The 21,223-nt window shown below is 40.7% G+C and overlaps 1 protein-coding gene across 3 annotated transcripts in view; it reads left to right on the forward strand.

The window, feature by feature from the left end:
• The first annotated feature begins 594 nt into the window (after positions 1-594).
• Positions 595-21,223, forward strand: part of QC (glutaminyl cyclase) — a 113,291-nt gene continuing 92,662 nt past the window's right edge. Inside the window, exons 1-3 of one of the 3 annotated variants that reach the window (XM_087697101.1) lie at positions 595-1,270; positions 1,378-1,446; positions 1,526-1,582. In XM_087697101.1, the coding sequence (XP_087553227.1) occupies positions 1,004-1,270; positions 1,378-1,446; positions 1,526-1,582 (393 nt within the window). In that variant the 5' untranslated portion in view covers positions 595-1,003. The remainder of the gene's footprint in view (positions 1,271-1,377; positions 1,447-1,525; positions 1,583-21,223) is intronic. The other 2 variants (XM_087697100.1, XM_087697099.1) reach the window with 2 other exon arrangements.

The raw sequence follows: 21,223 nt of genomic DNA on the forward strand, positions 1-21,223 counted from the left end.
AGAGAGAGAGAGAGAGAGAGAGAGAGAGAGAGAGAGAGAGAGCCTTGGCCCTACAATGAGAGAGAGAACGAGGGGGAGGTGGCGGTGGCAGTGGCAAGGGCTTTTAATTAAAAAAGGGAGGGAGAAGAGAAAATGAGAGATTACACGTGAGCGAGAGGGGAAAGGAGGGGATTTTAATTGACAAAGGGAGGTTTCAAAAAATGGGTAAGTTCGGGGCTTTTCGAACCTACAACTAAAATAATATAGTAGTAAGAAGTAAGATACATACCTTTTAAAAACAAATTAAAGAGCAATATATTTTAATTGTGCATTCAACACCAATGCATGCAAGATAGGGATTTACACTTCTCTATCTCTCCCCATGCTGAATTACTTGGTACCTCATCTTAGTAGCTCATCTATGAATGTTCTAAGGGCATAGTTAATGAAAAAGTATTTAGAGACAGAGAAAAGTGGGAGTGTGAGGGGAACATTATCCCTTTATAAGATGACTAGCATGGGTCATCAAGGTGGATAATCTAACATGAACTTTCAATGTTTTGGCTGCTCTCTCAAACATGCATTATGCTCTAGAGAGAGAGAGAGAGAGAGAGAGAGAGAGAGGGGATGGGAGTTAAACCTGCACTTGCAAAGATCCTAACGCTTCTAAGGAACACCTGCACTCGTGGAGGTTAGTAGATAAAATAGAAGAATACATGCGAGTCGTGACTCGTGACCATAACAAAAGAAGACTTCAGTTTTCAGCAGCGGACCGTCCAAGAGAATGCACTTGCTCTGAAAAGTGTAGTACGGAGAGCGGTGATATTGTGCGAGCCTTGAGGGTTATTGAGGCTTTTGGCCGTATGAGGCAGGGACTCAAAGAACGCAATTTATTATTTGGGTGCCTGTTTCCCAAGCGCGTGAAGAACACCATGCTGAGTAACAACAACAAAGGAAGGCGCAGCAAGAGCAGGAGCAGGAGCAGCACCAGCTGCAGGTCGTGTTCCATCACTTCCAGAATGCCATGCCTCCTCGCAAGTCACACTCGCGAAGGCAGCACCTAAGCGAGGTCCAATTAGCCATGGATTCAAAGGCCGTCGCTCCTCCTCCTCCTCTCGACATGGCAGGTTCCACTCGGAGTTCCACTGTACTGTATTCCAGATGGCAGCTACTAAAAATCTTATGCCCATTCTTCTCCATTTTCCTGCTCGTCATCGTTTTCACTTCACTGATCGGATTCAGTTTTTCCCCTCTCAAGCAGTCACCTAAACACCACTCTCATCAACATAACGTGAGCGTTCTTTTGCTCCAACCCACAGGATGTCTTTATTTGGTTTATGAAGTACATTGAACGCCCGTCAAATGGCTTATTTAAACTTTTAGAATGTGTCTGAACAGGAGACATATGGAATCTACAGTTATGAGATCGTGAACACTTATGACCACGATCCAAATGCCTTTACACAGGTACAGTTCTGCAGTAAGCATTGATAGTGCTCATGCGTTTTAGACAGTATTAAGGTCCTCTGTCTTGATGTTTCTGCAGGGCCTTATTTATGGTGGTAATGACACACTGTATGAGTCAACAGGCTTGTATGGATCGGTAAGTTTCAAGGAATGAAAAATTAATATATTTTATGTGACCTAGACTATGAAAATGGAAAAGGTTTTGGTTCAAGAATGTCAAGCCCAACAAAAGAGGGGCAATTGAGATAGGAAGTGCGAACTATCCAAGTCTCTACTCCGATCAAAATGGTAGATTGTGTCGCGGTTAACATGTCTCAACTTCAATGAAAGCGATCTTAGGTGCTATTATAGATTTGTGTGTATTTTTAGGTATACTTGCTACTAATAGGTAGGCACACTAAAGATGTAAGATAGTAAGAGGAGAAAGTTGTAGTGGAAGAAGAAATATGAGCTAGAGTATACCCTATGGGAATCAGATGATGTGGAGGTGGGAGGAATGGTAGGAATTCGATTAGTGTTAACGATTTGAAGTGACTGAGCAGAATCTACTAGACCAAAGGGTCTCTTGGGAAAGTGGGCTCAATTGCTTTTGGCTATGTATTAGATGTAGATGGCAACTCAAAAAGAAGTGAAAGTCACATCTAGTCTATTCTCAAGAGGGACAAGGAGTGCCTAAGGATCCAAGTTCAAGGTAGGGTTGGTAGATCAATCACTCGGATATACAGGGATGGGTTGAGGAGGTGATCCAGAAGCCATGTGTCGAGCGGTTGTCCACTGATCAATGTGGATATTGTGTTGGTATGGAGGATGACCTTATCTTAGCCATGGAGGGGTAGAGGTGCCTTCTCTTGATGTGCTTGAGTCTCTAGGTGGGGAAGAGGATCAAGTTGTGGGAGGGCTGCCTTTGGTCTTTGAATGACACTTGTTGTCAAAATGACCGGCCTTTTGGCAATGTTGATAGTACTGATTTTTCTTGGGAACATTTTACTAAGGTGCTTTTAATCCTGGAGGGGAGTTACTTTGCTCCTTATTATACGACTTAGTCTTAGTGTTGGCTTTCCACCCACCCCCTTGTTTCCCTGTAGTTGTAGTGGAAGTCAAGGTCTCCTCTGAATATGGCAAATGGGTTTTTTTAATGAACTTAATCAAACAATTGTGCAAAACGCAATAGTTGAGATTCTAACTCATAGAAGGCAAGTAATTGAAAGTGAAATGACTGGTTGTTTAATCGAAATATTTGGGTATCAGCTTGTTCATAAACAAAGTGACTTGATTTTTAGTTGACTTTGGTGGGCTAGTTGTGACAAATTTGGTAAGTAAATACCCATATTTTGTTAGCTTAACAATCAAATCATTCCTCTTTATGATTTTGAACTCTTGAAATCCATGTTTGGGGCTGATATTTTGGGTATGATTGTGAGCCGTATAGTAGTTGACTACATGTGACCAATGCTCAAATGTTGTAAGTTGTGGTGAGAATGATTCAGTTCGGATATTGATGATGACTACTAGTGTCAATTAGTTGTGGGTTTGCCTTGCACATCTTCCTTGGTTCTTTTTTTGTTGCAACCTTGCCATGATACTAGTGTGGGATTGTAGAAAAGAAGAATCGGTCACTCATGGAGATGGCCAGATGTATGGTGAAAGCTAAGAAATTGCCACATGTTTTTTGGAGAAGCAGTTATGTGTGCTTGTCATGTTTTGAATAGGTGCCCTACTAAAAATGAGATGTATTAGGCTGCGAAAGATGTGTTTAAAGGGCTGTTGCCCATTTCTTTTGATGATATAGGTGAAGCTCCATTAAGTGAACAAAATGTTCAGCAAGCTGCTTCATTAAATAATGCAAAAATTCAACCTATGGTTGATCAAAATATTTAGCAAGATGTTGAACAATAGGTTTAACAAGAGCATGTACATAATTAGGAAGCTAGATACATACCTAGATGGTATTTGCAAACTACGTAAGATAGTCATTTGAATGCTTCTCTTGCTGGTCTTACTCAAAGATAAATACGTTTGTATGATTATGCTAATGTTATGGAGTTTGTTATGGCAGTAAACACACATGATGATGAGTAGCTTGATTCTTTTGAGGATGCACAACAGAGCGTGTATTGGATGGTAACAATGCAAGTTGAATATGATTCTATCATGAAGAATCAAACATGGGATTTAGTTACATTGCTTGAGAGATTTGGCTTCCAAGATTGTAAGCTAGTAAGCACATTGATAGAGATTGGACTTAAGCTGTCTTTGCATGATGATAGTGATATGTTTGATATCCATATATATGCTCCTACAGTTGGCTGCGCCATTTATTTATGCAACACAAGGCCAGATATTGAGTTTGCAGTTTATATGCTTACATTTACTAGCTACCTTGGGACTTGTGTCAACAGGATAAGGCAACGTACGTTGAAATCAGCTCTTGCAATTTGTTGTATTGTTTGGGATTTCAGATGCCTAACTATCCATTGTAAATTTGGGATAGTGTTTGGTCAGTTGGGGTTCGGTTAGAGCAAGTCTTGGTTGAAAATCAAGAGGCAAATCGCCCAATTTATTTACTGATTGTTGGATCAGTAAGGGGCTTTTGGATCAACCAAGGTGATCATGGAATCTCGACTTGTAATACATCCATTGGCAATTGAAGTTAAAGAAATACTGAAAAGAGCACCAATTTTGGGGCCAACAAGGTGTCTACTATCCAAGAACATTAAGATAAATTGTGCATTTCATTTTATATTTATTTGTTGATTGTTGTAATTAAGTGCTTGATCAGGAAATTACCTTCCTTTCCAAGAAGGAAGGTTGGTTTCATAGTTCCATTACCGGGATACCACTCAATCCTTTGATTTGGTGGGCGTGACACTTGACTGCAAGTCAAAGCTTTGTGCTAGTGCTGATTTTTGCTTTTAGCTGAGAAATTACAGTATTATATCTTCATACAGTGAGATGGAATCAAGTAGTGATGATAACTCTCAATATGGACACTCACATGGGAAAGAAGGAAATGCAATGTCCAACCTTGGATAAGGCTCAGACCATGGATAGCAAGTTGAAAATGTTGCTGTTGGGCAAGATTGCGAGGATGAATTTGATGACTAGTTTAAGAATTGGATGAGGATAGCAGAAAATCTCTTTGCTAAATTGTCAAAGGATTCTCAATTCACCCAATTTTTGAATGCTTCAAAGGATGGCAAGGGCAAGCAGAAGAAGTCATCTTCTACACCTTCAAGACAGCAAGGTGCACCGAAGGTAATACCAAAGCCTTCACTTGAAGCTCCTAAAGATGCTAATGAAGCAAAACAGTTGGTACTTATGGGGCAAGGAATGCAAATGCAAGGCCATCATGGAAGATAACTTGACACCCAAAGATGATAACTTGGCACCCAAAGGAGTAGCAAAAGACTATGATGAGGGTTGAAAAGCAGTGAAGTTTGAGTTCTTTAGTGGTGCACAAGATAGGCTGAAAGCTTTGGCTGTCATTTAGTAGTTTGATGCAGCCTATTCAAGGAAAACTTCACCAAGTTCTCAAAGATTCAAAAGGTAACCACTTTCTTGAAGGGGAATGCATTGCAGTATTGGTCCACTCTTTTGATGCAAGGTAGAGGACTGCCAATGTGGATACAATTCAAGCACATGTTTGCATTGAATCGATTGACAAGTACCTTTGAGGTGGACATTATGACAGCTTGGAATAAGCTGGATGCTAAGGAATGCAAGAATTTGGAGCAATATAATAAGATGTTTTGGGATGCATTGCTGCCGGTTACTTCTTATCACCTCCCGTAACCCTTCATAAACAAGTGGAAAAATATGTTTGTGGGCTGTCTAAAGGAATCAGGGATTTTTGTATTAAATCCATAGTTTGTAGCATGTCTCAGCTCATAGAGATTGCTACTATAGTAGATGCTTTGCTATGTGGGAAGGATTTGGGCTTTCTAAAGAGTAGGGAGAAGCCAAATAAAAAGTTGTTTAAGGCTAAGAAAAGGGGTAGATCTAAAACTCAGTTTGAAAAGAGGCCGAAATAGCAAAGAAAGGGCTTGAAAACATTGGTACAAAGTAGAGAATTGATGGCTGCAAATTAGTGTTTCATATGTGAACATGATGGTCACATTGCACGGGACTGTTTCAATAGGCAGCAAGCTGAAAAATTAGAAATTAGGGAGATTCTAAGGGAAAGAAGCCTAAAATATCAATGGGATTGGTGCTTGATGTTGTTAGTGATTAGCTCAATGATACTACGAGCATGGGGCAAAATTAAGAATCAACATACATTGCTTTTCTTTCATAAGTGTGCACAAGTCAACTTCATCTCTATAGACATGGCAGCCTGTCTAGGAATCAGAGAGGATGACATGGGATCCATGGGGAAAGTTGGAATCACATTGCTCATTGGAAAGCTTCGGTTGCGTATGCAGGGATATGTGGACTGTGAAGAATTTTTCTTTATTTCACTTGATTGTGATGTGTTGCTTGGTATGTTGTGGTGTCACTGTATGCATACAATGATTGATTCACGTGCTAAAGAGATCACTATTTAGTATAAGGGAAAGGTACTCACACTTGATGTAAAGTTGAAAGGTGAATTTGTCCTTGTTGTATTTGCAGTTGCCATTTTTAAAGTAATGAAAAATCATCTCTCAATGTACTTGGTTTTTTTACTAAGGATAAAGATGATAGTGAGAATGTTGGGAATGTCTAAGTTAGAGGAGGATCACATGTCATTTCTGAAAATATATGATGATTGCTTCTTGGTAACTTCTAGGATAGCTACCACCTGGACGACTTGAAGATCATGACATAACTCTTATCCCTAGAAGTAGCCCACCTAATAAGCCACCCTACAAAGTCATTGCAGTCCAGTAGGAGATTGAATCAGGTATATGAGCTGTTTGAAAAATGACTGATTCAGACCATCTCATCTCCTTTGTATTCTCCAGTGCTTTTGGTGCAGAAAAAGGATGTTCATGGTATATGCGTATTGATTATTGTGCTTTGAATAAGATCACGATAAAGAATCGTCTTCTAATCCCTTGGGTCAATGATGTTATGGATAGATTGCAAGGGACAACTGTATTTAGCCGTATGGATTTGAAAAGTGGGTATGATCAAAGATGCATTAGACTGGAGGATGTCGCTAAGATATCATTCATATCTTTTGGGTTATATGAGTTTTTTGTCATGCCTTTTGGGCTTACGAATGCTCCTGCCACTTTTAATCGGATAATGGATCACATTTTCAAGCCACATAGAGAATTTGTGGACACTTTCTTTGATGACATGATTGTGTATTCAAAGAATGAGGCAGAGCATAGAAGACACTTGGATATTGTGTTCAATGAATTGTGTAAGCATAGGCTGATTATCAATTACAATAAAAGTGAATTCTTTTTGCAAGAAATCCACTTTTTGGGGCATATTGGATGAGCTGATGGTATTTGCATGGACCCTGAAAAGGTTGAGGCAATATGATTATGGCCACCTTTGAGAAATGTATATGAGATCCGTAGCTTCTTGGGTTTATGTTCTTACTATACGAAGTATGTATGTGGATTTGCTGAGATTGCATCTCCATTGAATGCTTTACAGAAGAAGAATGTGCCATTTAGATGAACATTAAAATATTTTCATTTAAAAAGTTCAAGGAAAAGATAACTTCAGATCCTGTGCTTGTGTTGCCCGATCTAAGGAAGTCATTCGTTGTTTAGTGTGACGCATGTGGTAACAACATTGGGATTGCACTTATACAGGATGGCCGTGTTGTATCTTACGAGAGTTAAATTCTCCATGGTACAGAGAAGAATTTGCAAGTCTATGAGAAAGAGCTCTTGGTTGTAATTTACGCATTGTCTACATAGAAACATTATTTGTTGGGAACTGATTTTACAGTGCAGATAGATCATCAGACTTTGAGATACTTTTTGACACAGACAAAGTTGTGAAAGAAACATATGAGATGGGCAAAATTTCTCTCTATGTTTCATTTTTAGATTGTACATATTGATGGTAAAAAGAATGTTGAGGCTAATGTACTTTTACTTAAGCCATAAATTTCAGTTGTTAGCATGGTTTATCACACTGAGTTGGATGCCATGAAAGAGCAATATGCTATTGATTCGGACTTTGCTAATGTTTATGATTAGCTTTGTAATGGCTAGGGGCAGAGCACTTTGTGCTTAGAGATGGGTTTTTGATGATGCATGGACGACTGTGTGTCACAAAGCAATTGGGACCTAGAGTTATCATTGAAAGTCATGCTCCTCCGTATGCAGGACATAGAGATATTGATGCTACAGTCAAGGCAATGGAGCATTTATTTTATTGGCCAGTTTTGAGACATGATGTAGACTAGTTTGTCAGGACATGCATTGTATGTTAGAAAGTAAAGCATGATAGGTAAAAGATGTCGTGCTTGTTGAAGTCCTTGCTTATTCCAGATAGACCTTGGTAGAGATTTGCAATGAATTTTACTTTTGAGCTTCCTAGGGCACATAAAGGGAATGATGGGATATGGACTATCATTTACATATTTAGCAAGCCAGTCCATTTCATTCCGGTGAGGAAGAAAATAAAGGTTGATCATATGACACGATTGTTTTTGTTGTATATCTTTGAGTATCATGGTATGCCATAGTCAATCATGAGTGATTGAGACCCTCAGATGACCAGTTTATTTTGGAAGGGGTTGTCTGAGATTATGGGTACCATGCTAAAATTCTCATCATGCTTCTTTCCACAATGTTGGATCTTTTGAGGTGCTATGTTTCAGACCACAAGACACAGTGGGAGCAATAGTTGCCATTAGTTGAGTTTGCATAGTCATGGAATCATTACTCAGTGTATTAGTTAGTGTGAGATCTATGCAAATGAGTATGGTTGTTACTGTGGCTTTGAGACTATACTTTGCATCAATTTGGGATCAGTTCATGATCAGTCTCTGGCATGAGCTTTTGCCTCAATTTTTTGAGATAAAATTCTGTTCAATTTCAGCTCAATTTTGATCAGTTTAAGAACTATTTATGGTCACTCTTGGGATCAGTTTTACGTCATTTTTTGCATCAAGTGCTGATCAGTTTTTGCAATGAGTTTGTGATTATTTTGGGGTCACATTTACAGCAGTTTGTGATTAGTTCTCAGATCAGCAAATGATCAGTTTATGCTTTGTTTTCAATGGTTTACAGTTGGTTACATTGACAACAGCATGTTAGTAAATGCCATTGATAGTTTCAACTATGGTTTATGCGGAGAATATGCGTTACTATGATTGTGAAGTTCGAATAGTTGAGAAACATGAGTTACGGATGCATCCAATGGGTTTCTAGCAACAATTCTGGATTGTTTTTCAGATTCATATAATGTTTATGCTAGTTGAAAATTTTCAGCAATGTTTGGGGCATGTGGCATGGTTAGACAACAGTGGCCAATGTTGTGATTGTGATGCCTTATGAAAATTCTAGTGCAATATGCTTTTTCTTTGGCACAATGCAGTGCAATTGAGGACGTTTGTAGGGATTTCAAGGGGGAGGCCTTTCAAGGAGATGTGAAATTTTGAGTTGCTTCAATCTTGTTGATAACATTTGATTAAGATATTAATTAAATGTGCAAGGTTGTTTAGCAGATGTGATGCACATGGTAGTTATTTCGTGTAACAAGCCAAGGACCCCAAGGATGCAGTGGGTATCGAAGGCAAAAGTTGTGATAAGTTATGTCAATTGGGTTTTGGTGGTTAGTTGGTGTCAATTTTGACCCTAGGATAGTTGTTTGGCCAATAAGTGTCAATGATGACACTAGGGATTAGCATTAAGTAATTAATTAATGCTAGTCTAAGGGTCAATAGAGGTTCGAGACTACTCCACATTGTAGATGGTGTAGCCAATTTAATTATGGATGGACACATTGTAGAAGGGTTGAAATTAATTTTTAGGACTATTTAGTACTAAAAATTAATTACATGGTTGGATAATATTGAAAAATGGGTTTAGAAAGTTGCCATTTGGCAAAAATGCCCATGCAAATTGAGAAAACATTTTTGAGGGCAGGATCTTAGCCATTAAGTTAGTTTATAGCATGGGAGAGAGAGAGGGAGCTGCTAGTCCATTTTCGATCAGAGAATAGCAATTTGTTGCAGAAGACAATCATCTTGGGGTTTCAGTAGACAGGGGACAACATGGAGACACCTTTTAGGGGTTGGCAACAGCATTGTTGATTGAGTGATAGCATTTTGGAGGTGCTTAGCTATAGGTGACTACAAGAAATGTAGGCTCGAGCAAGCAACATGCAGGTTTTAGGATTTTCTTGCGAAGAAAATTATATTAATCTCTTATCTTGGCTTTCTCTCACCTTCTCCGATCCATTCTTAGGAGATCTCAGCATTTCTTAGCCATTTTGAGCATATCCCAAACAAATTTGGTGGACACTAGAGGGATCTTTGTTGTAAACCCTTAATTTTTGTAGAAATTAGGGTTTAGCAGCCACCTCGGACTCGTGCCAATAGGATAAGGCATTGTACAGTCAAATCAACACCTGTAATTTGTTGTATTATCAGGGATTTCGGATGCTGAGCCATCCATAGTAAATTTGGGGCAATATTTGGCCAGTTGGGGTCTAGTTAGAGCAAGTCCTAGGTGAAAATCAAGTGGCAAATTGCCCAATTTATTTGCTGATTGTGGGATCAACAAAGGGGCTTTTGGATCAGCCAAGGAGATTCTAGAATTTCGGCTTGTAGTACATCCATTGGTAATTGAAGTTAAAGAAATACCGAAAGGGGCACTAGTTTTGGGGCCAACAATATGTCTAATGTCCGAGATTATTAAGGTAAATTGTGCAGTTCTATTTATGTTTATTTGTTGATTGTTGTAATTAAGTGCTTGATCGGGAAATTACCTCCCTTTCCAAGAAGGAAGGCCGATTTCAGCTAGTGACATTGTTGTAATTAAGTGCTTCATCAGGAAATGACCTTCCTTTCCAAGAAGGAAGGTTGATTTCAGCTAGTGGCAAATGCCATGCTCTTGTAGAAGCTCAATAAACTCGTAGGAGATAAACTCACTACTATACCCACATGTATCTAGAAAAGCCATCCACTATTTCAAATAAGTATAGTTTATCGTTAAGGGCGGCAGTGGATAAAGATCAACATAAATCAATCTTAGATGCTCCTCAACTCTATGTATGGTTTGCTCGGTGAATGGAGTGCGGTATTGTTTCCTAAGCTGTCAGGTGGGATAGACACCCTCGGATAGTGTAAGGTGTGGAAGGCTATCGACCATACGACGGAGTGATAGCTCATGGAGTGAGTCATACCCAAGGTTTTCAAATTGATAATGCCAAAGGCGCTCATTGTTCGTAGGCTTCTATGTGGTGGCTAAAGCATAGAAGCAATAATGCCAAAGGTGCTCATTGTTTGTAGGCTCTCATGTGGTAGGAAGCCTAGAAGTGGTGGAACTCAGAGTTCTCCAGAGTTGGTTGGAAAAGGAATTAAGTGATTATGTAGAGGCCACTAGACTGTGCCTCAATGGGAGCAATTACTAAACTAGTTTTAGAGTCTATGATCTTGATTGTGGTCGTTGTAAAGAAAATTGCTTGACCCAATCACCCCAAGCTGGGGTACATTATAGACATCGTTCATCAGAGTGAGATCCTAGCCCTTGTTCAAATCAAACTTGACACAACCTAGACTATGGATCTTGATCAAGGAGTTCTTCCCACATAGAACATTCGTAGTTGTAGCTCCACTATCCACAAATCCAAATAGGAGAGAATGTGCTCAGTCAGGTAGAGTGGGGCTTTGCAGTTGCCTCTTTAGGAGGCAACTCGTAAATGTGGATTGAGCTCACAGCCTTTGATGTGCAACCTTTTGATAGTGCTGGCAATACCTGTTTTCTTTGGTACATTTTTCCACTTGGGTTTTAAGAGTGATTGGGAGTTTCTTTGCGACTTACTAGCTTGATTTTGGGTTTGATTTTGAGTTTGGTTTTGATTTTGAGTTTTCTTGCCTTGTCCTTGCTGCCCCTTTTTAAGAGAGATTACAAGAGCCCCCTCTATGGAGGAAGCACTATGAAATTGGTCGAACAGCCAAGTGTAATGCAATAGTTGACACTTAGATTCATGGAATGTGGTGTCTGTGTTGGCAGCAGCAAACACAGTTCAAGTGCGACTGGATCAGTTGATAGACGGGCCAAATCAGGGAAGAATCAGCAAAAACGTAGATGTGGTGATGACATGGCAGAACTGGCAATGTCAAAAATAGCAAAATGCTGAGCTGGCTGGTGACATTAGCTTCAAACGCAGGCTGCACAGGGGTAAACAACAGTAAACACAACCTTTTGGTGCTAGAGGCAGAAGGTGGCACTGGTATAGGTGTTGTACAACAGTGAGGGAATGGCTAGAAAGAGAGAGAAATGGTGAGAGAAGACTGGATAGTAGGTGCCAGTTGATGGACAGCAATGGTGGGCAGCTCCAGCTAAGATCTTCTCTGCGAACAGGGTGTGGACAGCAAAGCTCTAGCAGTTGCAATTTGCACAAACAAGATTGGGCTCAATGGAGGATAGTGTGTCTATTTATAGAAAGTTTGGGGTCTTCCAAATTAGGGTTTTCATGTGGGACACAAACTCTTTGAAACTGCATTTTTAAAATAAAGTTTGGTAAAATTTGTTAATTAAGCATATTTTAGGGCTGTTTTAATAAAGCTAATGTACTTTTAGCTCAACGACTCCTCTTAGGTCCAAAATTGGTACCAACAAGGACAACGAACAAGCCCAAGAGCTTTTTCTTTTCTTGAACCCCAAGGCATAGGGTAGCCCAAATGTTCACCCTAGAGAGGCTAGAGCATTGGACAAAGGGTGCATGTCGGTTGCCTAGTGGCATATGAAGGCTTACAAAGGCAAATGGAAACACAATGGATTGGGGTTTTTCGGCGGGGGACAACTTTTGTTTTGTTTTTCAAGATTTAGCATTGAGTGAGTGTTTTTGATGAGTTTTAGCCTATTGAGTATTTGTGGCCCAAAGGGAGAAGGAGAAGGGATGGTCAATCTCGAGAGCTTCACAAAACATACAAGCTAACTCTATGACTATTGGGTGTTAATGACGAGAAATAGTGAAATGTGGAAAGTATGTGGTAGAGGCAGAAAAGATAGGTGGAAAGCAAGTAAGGCAAGCCAAGCAAAGCAAGTGAGGTTGCTTATGGAGATTGCCATGAGAGATGCCATGAATATGGTGGATCCAGAGTGACCACTCCAAAGACAGAAAAGGGATAAATGATCATAGATGCATGTTTACAGGAACAAAATGCCGATGCACTAGAGTTATGCAAGAGGCAATGTAGATCATCATGCTCATACAACTATGCAACGGTGCCACTCGGACAATGTTGTTCTTATAGGGGAATTGTTCACTTATCCAAGCGCCCTTTTACAATCATGATCATCTTGATGATACAAAGTACAAAATAAATACATAATGTTTGGATTAAATTGTAAGCAAGAGAAGAAAATCTGCCCGCTTTTAAAGTGGAAGGGAAAGCTGGAGGGAGTTACCCTCTCCCTGTGAATTTGAAGCAGTAGGGAAGGGTGTACCCAAGCTGATCGTGGGTGGAAGGTATTCAAGAACTAGTCGATTGATCGCCTTGGTCAACATATTTGCAAAGTTTTCACATGATGTTACAAACTCTTGGCGAATAATGCCTAACTTAATCTGCTTTGGTGAAGTGAAAGTGTGTTCCAACGCACCTTGTCCACAGAGTGATGATGGGGTTATCGGCTAGTGCAATCGCATACTGGTTGTTGCAGTAGATAACAGTCTGAGCAGCCTAAGGGAACTGAAGCCTTGCCAACAAGCTCCCTAGATAGATGGTCTCGGTGATGCCATCGTAAAGAGCCCTATATTCAACTTCGGCTGTGGAAGCCACCACCGTCTCCTGCTTGTGACTTGACCAAGAGATGGGAGCCGTACCCAAGGAAAAGAGGTATCTGTTGTGGGAATGCTGGGTGTCGAGTCTCCTCTCCAATTGGAATCAGTATAACTTTGCAAGCATAAACCATAACCAAAAATCAAGCTATAACAATAGGTATATTGAAGATATCTCAAAACACGTAAATAAGCAGTCCAATGTAACTTCCTAGGTATAGTGAAATATTGACTAAGCAAACTAACTGAGTATACTAAATACGGACTAGCGTGAATCAACCAAAGAAGCTTCCCTACAACATATTTATAGGTATGCTCATTGAAGGGCCGACCAAGAGTATTCTTAGATAAGTAGATAGTGAGATCGAGAGGTGTGGCCATAGGCTGTGTTTGATCTGTGCAATACTATTTCACCAATTGAAGAGTGTACCTCTACTATGACACAAAAATGCTACCCTCGGAACGAATAATCTCCATCTCCAAAAAATAAGGCATCCGAATGAGGTTGATCATCTCAAAGGTGAAACTAAGCTCGGCCTTAATTTTCACTATGACAGTAGAATTGGAGCTAGTGAGAAGAAAATCAGCTACGTATAGTAGGATATAGTTAATTCCCTTTGAAGTGGTACATACATATAAGCTCGAGTCATGAGGGATAGAATAGTATCTGTGAGTCCGAAGGAACTTGGTCCATTCTTTGGAACCAAGACCGTGGTGCTTGCTTTAGTCCATAAAGAGCTTTCTGCAAATGAAAGACCTTGACTTTCTGATAAACATAAGAAAATTTGGGTGGTTGCTTCACATAGACTCCCTTCTCCAGATAATCGTTCAAAAAGACACTTTTGACATCCATTTGATAGATTAGCCAATCTCGGTGAGTCTTCTAGTATCAGTGAGGTAATAGGTCTCTTGGAGGGGGCATGGGGGACTGAATTATTTGTGGGAAGGATAAGAGCGGGACGTAGAACTAGCTCAAAAGATACTATTTCTGATGGTATATCGTGAGGATCTGGCTCGGAATGTGGTACAAAAAACTGCACAATGCCCCTCTCATAAAAAGTGATATCTATTTGTACGATCACCTTGTTTGTTTCAAGATTGAACAAACAATAGGCTTTTCCCTTGGAGGAATATCCTACAAAAATAAGAAGATTAGCTTGGGGAGTGAGCCTTTCTATCTTATCATTAGGAGTGTGCATGAAAGCATGACACCTGAAGACTCTAAAGTGGGAAACTACAGGTCGAGAGCCGAAGAGTGCCTAACACGAGGTCTTTTGAGAGACCGCCACAGTGGAGCACCAGTTGAGGATGTACACCAAAGTGTTGACAGCCTCGAACCAAGGCGCTTAGGGAGCTCTGTTGGGAATGACATAGAGCATGCCATGTTCTCGATCGTCTGATTCCTACGCTTTGCGACTCCATTCTGAGAAGAGGAGTTGGAACTTGGTAGAGGTGAGCTGGTGAGATATGCCATGCTCCTATAGAAACTTGGTAAACTCACGGGAGATAAACTCACTATCTCCTTATATAACCTATATGATGACAAACTTGGTTACGTACTAGCTATACCCAAGCAGAGAAGTAGGTGAACGTGTTAGATTTATGCTTTAAGAAGTATACCTACATGTATTTGGAGAAATCATCCACTATCAAAAAGCAATATTACTCGCCGTTCAGGGCAGTAGTGGATGTTGGCTCGTAAAGATCAATATGGATCAATCTAAGGGGCGTCTCAACTCTATGTATAGATTGGTGAGGGAATGCAGTACGGTATAGTTTTCCTAGTTGATAGGCTTTATATACATCTCTAGATAGTTTCAAGCGTGGAAGGCCCTCAACCATTTGTAGACGAGACAATTCATAAAGAGAGTTGTATTTTGGATGCCCCAAGCGGTAATGCCAAAGATGCTCATTGTGCATAGGCTCCCGTGTGGTTGCTAAGGCCTAGAAGTGATAGAACTTTGAGTCCTTGGCTGTCTACTCAGAAAGAAACTGGATCATGTGGTAAAGGCCACTAGACTATGGCTCACCACAAGCAATTACTAAACCGGTTTGAAAGTCAAGAACGTCGACTATGGTCACTGTAAAGAAAACCGTTTCTTCCAACGAGCAGTGTGGGTCTGAGTGTCCTTGAGCTAGGTTGCCACCACCCCGCCTTCCTTGCTCGGGGTTGCCCAACTAGGGGGTTGGGGTTTGAGTCTTTGGTTTTGGTTATGTGCCTCTTGCCTTTGATTGATACTCATTGTCATAACGGTCAACCTTTTGACAATGTTAATAATACCTATTCTTCTTAGGTATATTTTGCCGCTCGGATTTGAGAGAAGATTGGGAGGTTCGTTGTGACTCACTAGCTTAATTTTGGTTTTGTTTGCCCTTCCCTTGTTGCCCCTTTTGAGAAGATGCAGTGAGGGCCCCCTCGAGAGACGAAGGACTATGAAATTGATCGAATAGCCGAGTATAATGTAATAGTCGACACTCAAATTTATAGAAAGTGAGCATGGCAGGCTATGAGATCACATGCTGCGCAAAATGGAAGTATTTCCTTGGTAGCTTGTTTAGAAGCAACGTGACTTGATCATTAGATGACCTAGGAGCCCCCGTGGTAGAGAACTCAGTGAGAAGTTGCATACTCAGCCAACTTAACCTTAAGGTCATCTTGGTCAGTAATTTTGAAATTTTGAAGTTCATGGTCATGTGTGATACAGCAAGTCCTGTCTCAAGTTGCATAATAGTCAGTCAAGTGTGCCCATTGCTTGGATGGGAGATCAAAATATTGTAAGTGGGAGTGAAACTCATGATGAAGACCTTGCATCAATTCGATTATGAACGAAGGCATTTCTAGCCTTCGAGGAGTGAACAACCTTGCCTGGAACAAGTGCGGGATCGGGTTGGGTTGCAACCCTTGATGAACAAGGTCCATAGGTTTTGAGAGTCAAGAATATGCCTCATTAGATTTTGACCAAGTGGTATAATTTCACCTGTTGAAATGAGTTTTGTTAGAAAAAGCGTGCTTGGCCAATGAGGAAGATGAACCATGAGGTGTTGGATAAGATGGGTAAAAAGGATATGGTGGGTAGGAGGGAGGGAATAAGAAGGAATAGGAGGTGGATAGGCAGAAATAGGCCGAGTGTCCGCCATGTTTGAATGTCGGCTGGGGCACAATAGATTAACCAATAGGTCCACTAGGTAAAGCCATAGAGGCAAATTGTGGTACCTGCTGATTGACACTTCGGTAAGCAAGGGTAGGGATCCCATGCTAGGTGTAACCCAAAGTTGCATAGGATGGAGGCCGAGCCTCCCCCGAAGGTACATGAGCACTGAAGGTGTAGAGGTCCTAAAGGATGTACCCATGTTTGAGGGACCCCCCAGTATGGTGTGTGCAAGGCTGTGTGGTACCTAATATACAAATGTGAATGGTGTAAAAGGTAATGGTGATGTAGTGGAAGAAGTGGGTGGGCTTTGAAACTATTATGGAAATGATGATGAAGATGCATTAAACTAATTTTGATGAAGTGATGGAAATCGAAATGAAGATAAAAATGTAGGATGCAATGAAGATGAAACACCAAACTCATTTTGACTTTGAAAAGCATATTGAAAGAAGCAAAGGAAGAAGAAGAGATAACAATCTTTTTCTTATGGTCATCCCTTCTTGTATTAACATACATGAGTGAATCTTCAATGGGAGATTTATCATGATCAGTATATGGCACTCTATCTTCAACTTGATCTTTACCAACATGTTGCAAAGGCAGTGAAGCAAAAGAAATAGAAGAAGAAACAAAAGTAGAAACTTGTGTACCTTGCATCAAAGTAGGAGAGAAGGGCAGAAAATAGAGAATATGCTCTGGATCTCTTTCTCCAAGAGGGAGTCCCATCCCTAATGGAGATCTTGACAACCTTGCAGCATCATCAAACTTGTGCACTACATCTGATAAGAAAGAATCAAATATATCTTCTTCATGCAGACCATAGCCACCCTTCACAGAAGTTACAACGTGAACGAGAATTATGAGCCATATTAATCACTAGTGTTAATATGTATAGTATGGATGATCCAAAAATATTAGATGTTGGACAAAACTAGCATATTCTAGATATTTTAGATATTATCCTAAAAAGATATGGAGATTTCTAGAATTGTATGTCATTTAATAGAAAAGACAAGTGATGTTTTAGTTAGTTTTGGAGATTTTATAAAAAGAAAAAAAATAAAGAGAGAGATTGGTGAAATTGCGCGCGTCGCAATTGTAGTCTACAGGTAGTAGACAACACTTCGAACAGGGAGAGAAAGGTGGGATCTGAAAGCTTTATTAAGTGTTTTGGGGTTTTACCTTCCTTTTAAAGCCAATGGAACCATCAGATTTATGAGTTAAGAAGCATCAGATCACAGATTTTTTCAAGAGTCCCTCCACCAATAACTCTTGTTCTTAGCCACATCCCCTCTTCTCTAATTCATTATAAATATGAGGCATGGGGAGACATAAGGAAGCACAAGGAGAGAGAGAGAGAGAGAGAGAGAGAGAGAGAGAGAGAGAGAGAGTTCTTCCTCCCTTTCCCCCTTCTTAGAGGATAGCCACACGCATTCTCTTTTTTTTTCCCCCTGAGTTCATCTCCTAACCCGCAAGCCGATTTTTCCCAATTTTCCTCCTCTCGAGCAAGTGGCTACTGAAGTCTTGTGCAAGTTGTGTTTAAAAGAGAAGATCATGGTCCCAAGCGGAAAATGTTACGTGCAAATGGTAATCCCTCAACAAGCAACGGAGCCTTAGGCGAGGGCATCACTACTAATCCAACCGCGGTTTTGGTCGTAAGTAATGTATTTCTAAATTGATAGATGCTTGCTTTGATTCTCGCATGAGATACATTAGGCTCCATACTATGATGTACGAGAATAGGTCATGGGAAGGGATAGGCCTCTTCTCACATATTCGAAAGATGGAGTTTTGCAAAGTGTATGTATCAAGGGAAGTTAATTGCACTTAGTTGCATATCGCTTATTCGTTGATAGAGTAATCGGTCAGGGGTTATGAATAGCATAATGGTAAAAATAATAACATTAGGAATTGTGCATACAAGTATTAAGTAAATTTTGCATAGAATCGCTCTTTGATCCCAAGGGAGAGAGTGAATATGTGATGGAATTATTATCGCGTCTATTCTTGTATTGTTTGGAAAAAAATACAATTAGTTTTGTTGGTTGATTGAACAACACCCTAAATGCTTTTTACAATCCATTGATTGTTGCATTGTGATTTGGATAAATATTCCAAGTGTTTGTGTTTGATGGTAAAAGCATGGCAAAGGTTAGTAATGATAAGTAGCCATGGGAAATAAAGGAATGTTTCACTGGAAGATGATATTAGAATAATTGCCTTGATTATGCTTGATTCTTAATTGGATTAATTAAGAAATGATATTTTGCACGGGTGGATCATCTCCAAGGTCGCACCGCGGATTACCCCGAGAGGGCACTGCTCGATTCACAGGCCGAAGGTCGAGTGGTGAAAAGGCCAACCACGGAAGTTGTGTCTCACTCCTAGGTCGCTTGGGGTCAGTGGAACTTTGGACACCCCTTGAAACCAGCCTTCCTTCTTGGATAGGGTGGTTTAACCTGATTAAGTACTTAATTACAGCAATTAGCAAATGAACATAAACTGAAATGCTCACTTTACCTTCATAAACTTGGACAGTGGACACCTTGTTGGCCCCAAGACTGGCGCCCCTTTCGGTATTTCTTTAATTTCAATTGCTGATGGATAAATTACAAGCCGAGATTTCACAATTTCCTTGGCTGATTCAAAAGCCCCTTGTTGTTCCAATAATCAGCAAAGCATTCGGGCAAATTGCCCCTTGATTTTCACCCAGGACTTGCTCTAATGGAACCCCAACTGGTCAAATGCTGCCCCAAATTCACAATAGATGGGTTGGCATCTGAAATCCTCACAATTCCACGAATTTCCGGTGCTGATTTCAGTGTACAATGCCTTTGATTGATGGCACGAGTCCCAAGGTGGTTGCTAAACCCTAATTACTACTGTAATTTAGGGTTTACAGCAGTAAACTCTTTTCCGTCCACCAAATTTGGCTGTACTCTGCTACCCATGGCTGAGAATCGTTGAGAATACTTAAGCATAGACTGGAGGAGATGAGAGAATCCTGTAGAAAGAGAGAAAATCAGCTGAAATGTATCTTCTGTTTTGTAGCTCTGATGACAAATCTGATGACACCAACAGCTTCAAAAGGGGGGTAAAACACCAACTCGGCTGCCGAGCCCTCCTCTCCTACCGCCGCCTCTCTTGAGGTGGAAGAGAAAACCTGCTGCCCCCTGTCCTGTCGCGATGCGCGATCAGTCGTCGTCGCCTCTCAAAGCCAAATCTGATCACCTCCTTTTCCTCCACCAAGCTCCGAATGGCTGCCATACAGCTTCCAGCTCCCTCCAACAACCTTCTTTCTAGTTGCACGGGAAAGCTTTACCAAGTGGCAGGCTTCCTAATGCATTTTCAGCCATTAAATTAATTTTTCAGAATTAATTAATTTTGAAAATTAATTTCAGCCCTTTTGACCCTGCCCAAAATTAAACATGCCCATTTGGAATGAAATTGGCCAGGCCATTTGCAACTTGGAGTGGTTGCCAACCTCTGTTGACCCTTAGACTAGCATTAATTAATTAATTAATGCTAGTCCGTAGTGTCACCACTGATATTTAATGGCCAAACAATTGTCTTAGGGTCCAACGTGGCACCAACTGACTATCAAAACCCAGTTGGCATAACTTAACACAACTTTTGCCTTTAACACCCACTGCATCCTTGGGGTCCTTGGCCCGTTCCCATGAAATAACTGCCATGTGTATCACATGTGCTAAACAACCTTGCACATTTGATTAGTAACTTAATCAAATGTTACTAGCAAGATTAAAGTATCGCAAAATTTCACGTCCCCATGACACCCCTTGCCTAGATCAGAACAGAATTGTAGATTGTTGTGAGTCCAATGTCTAGGGCGTTGGAAGATCCTTTCTAGATAAAGGATGGAAATTTTGGTACCATGTGATTTGGACCGGGTACTTTTGTTAGATAGAAGGGATATATAATTCTCCTGTATGGGCAGGAGACAAAGATTAACTTGAAGATAAGTTAAGGAACTTGTTTGTCAAAATTTTCGTGTTTGTGTTGTAAATTACGCGAATGAACCTGTTTCCTAAAAGGCTTAATTAATGAAGGTGATTTTAAATGTTGCACATAAATGTGGGAGGACCTAATTAGAAAACTAAAGCTATCAAGGGAAGCGGGTGGGAGAAATCCCCGACGGGTCTGTCCTACGGCAGGGTGGTCCCAGAGAACTGGGAGGCTTCTCACAAGGTTTTACCGTTGTTAGACTCTTAGATAAGGTTAGGTTAGAACCCGATCCATGCCGTTTTAGGGGACCGGAGTGGGACTATGCCCTACGGGCAGAGAGGTTGAGCGACGCATCCCTCTCATTTCCCATTCTCTTTGAACCAAGTGCGGTATGGATCTGCTTCGGATTGGGTATCTCTACGTAAAGTAGGATGTCCAAAACCCGACGCTAGAATGCTGTTAGGAGACCTTGGCCCTAGGAACCTAGATTTTAGGTTGATCCTAGTGGGTTTGGCCGTGGACGTTCCGTTGCAAGGCAGACTCGGAAAAATCTAGGCAACAAACCCCGTGACATTCCATGGGAGTGTTGGGCGGCGTCGCTTAGACTTGTCTCTCGATGGATCGCTAAAAACATGCCTGGACAGTCGATAGGTGGGCACGTTACAGTTTCAAATCAAGGTCTAGGTTTCTTCAAAGAGCACCTAGCTCTGAAAGTATGTAAAGCAATGCCCTGACATAGAAACTCAAATACAATC

Source organism: Lygodium microphyllum, chromosome 17, assembly GCF_053477565.2.
Source record: "Lygodium microphyllum isolate KBCC chromosome 17, Lygodium_microphyllum_v1.1.10, whole genome shotgun sequence".
NCBI lineage: Eukaryota > Viridiplantae > Streptophyta > Polypodiopsida > Schizaeales > Lygodiaceae > Lygodium > Lygodium microphyllum.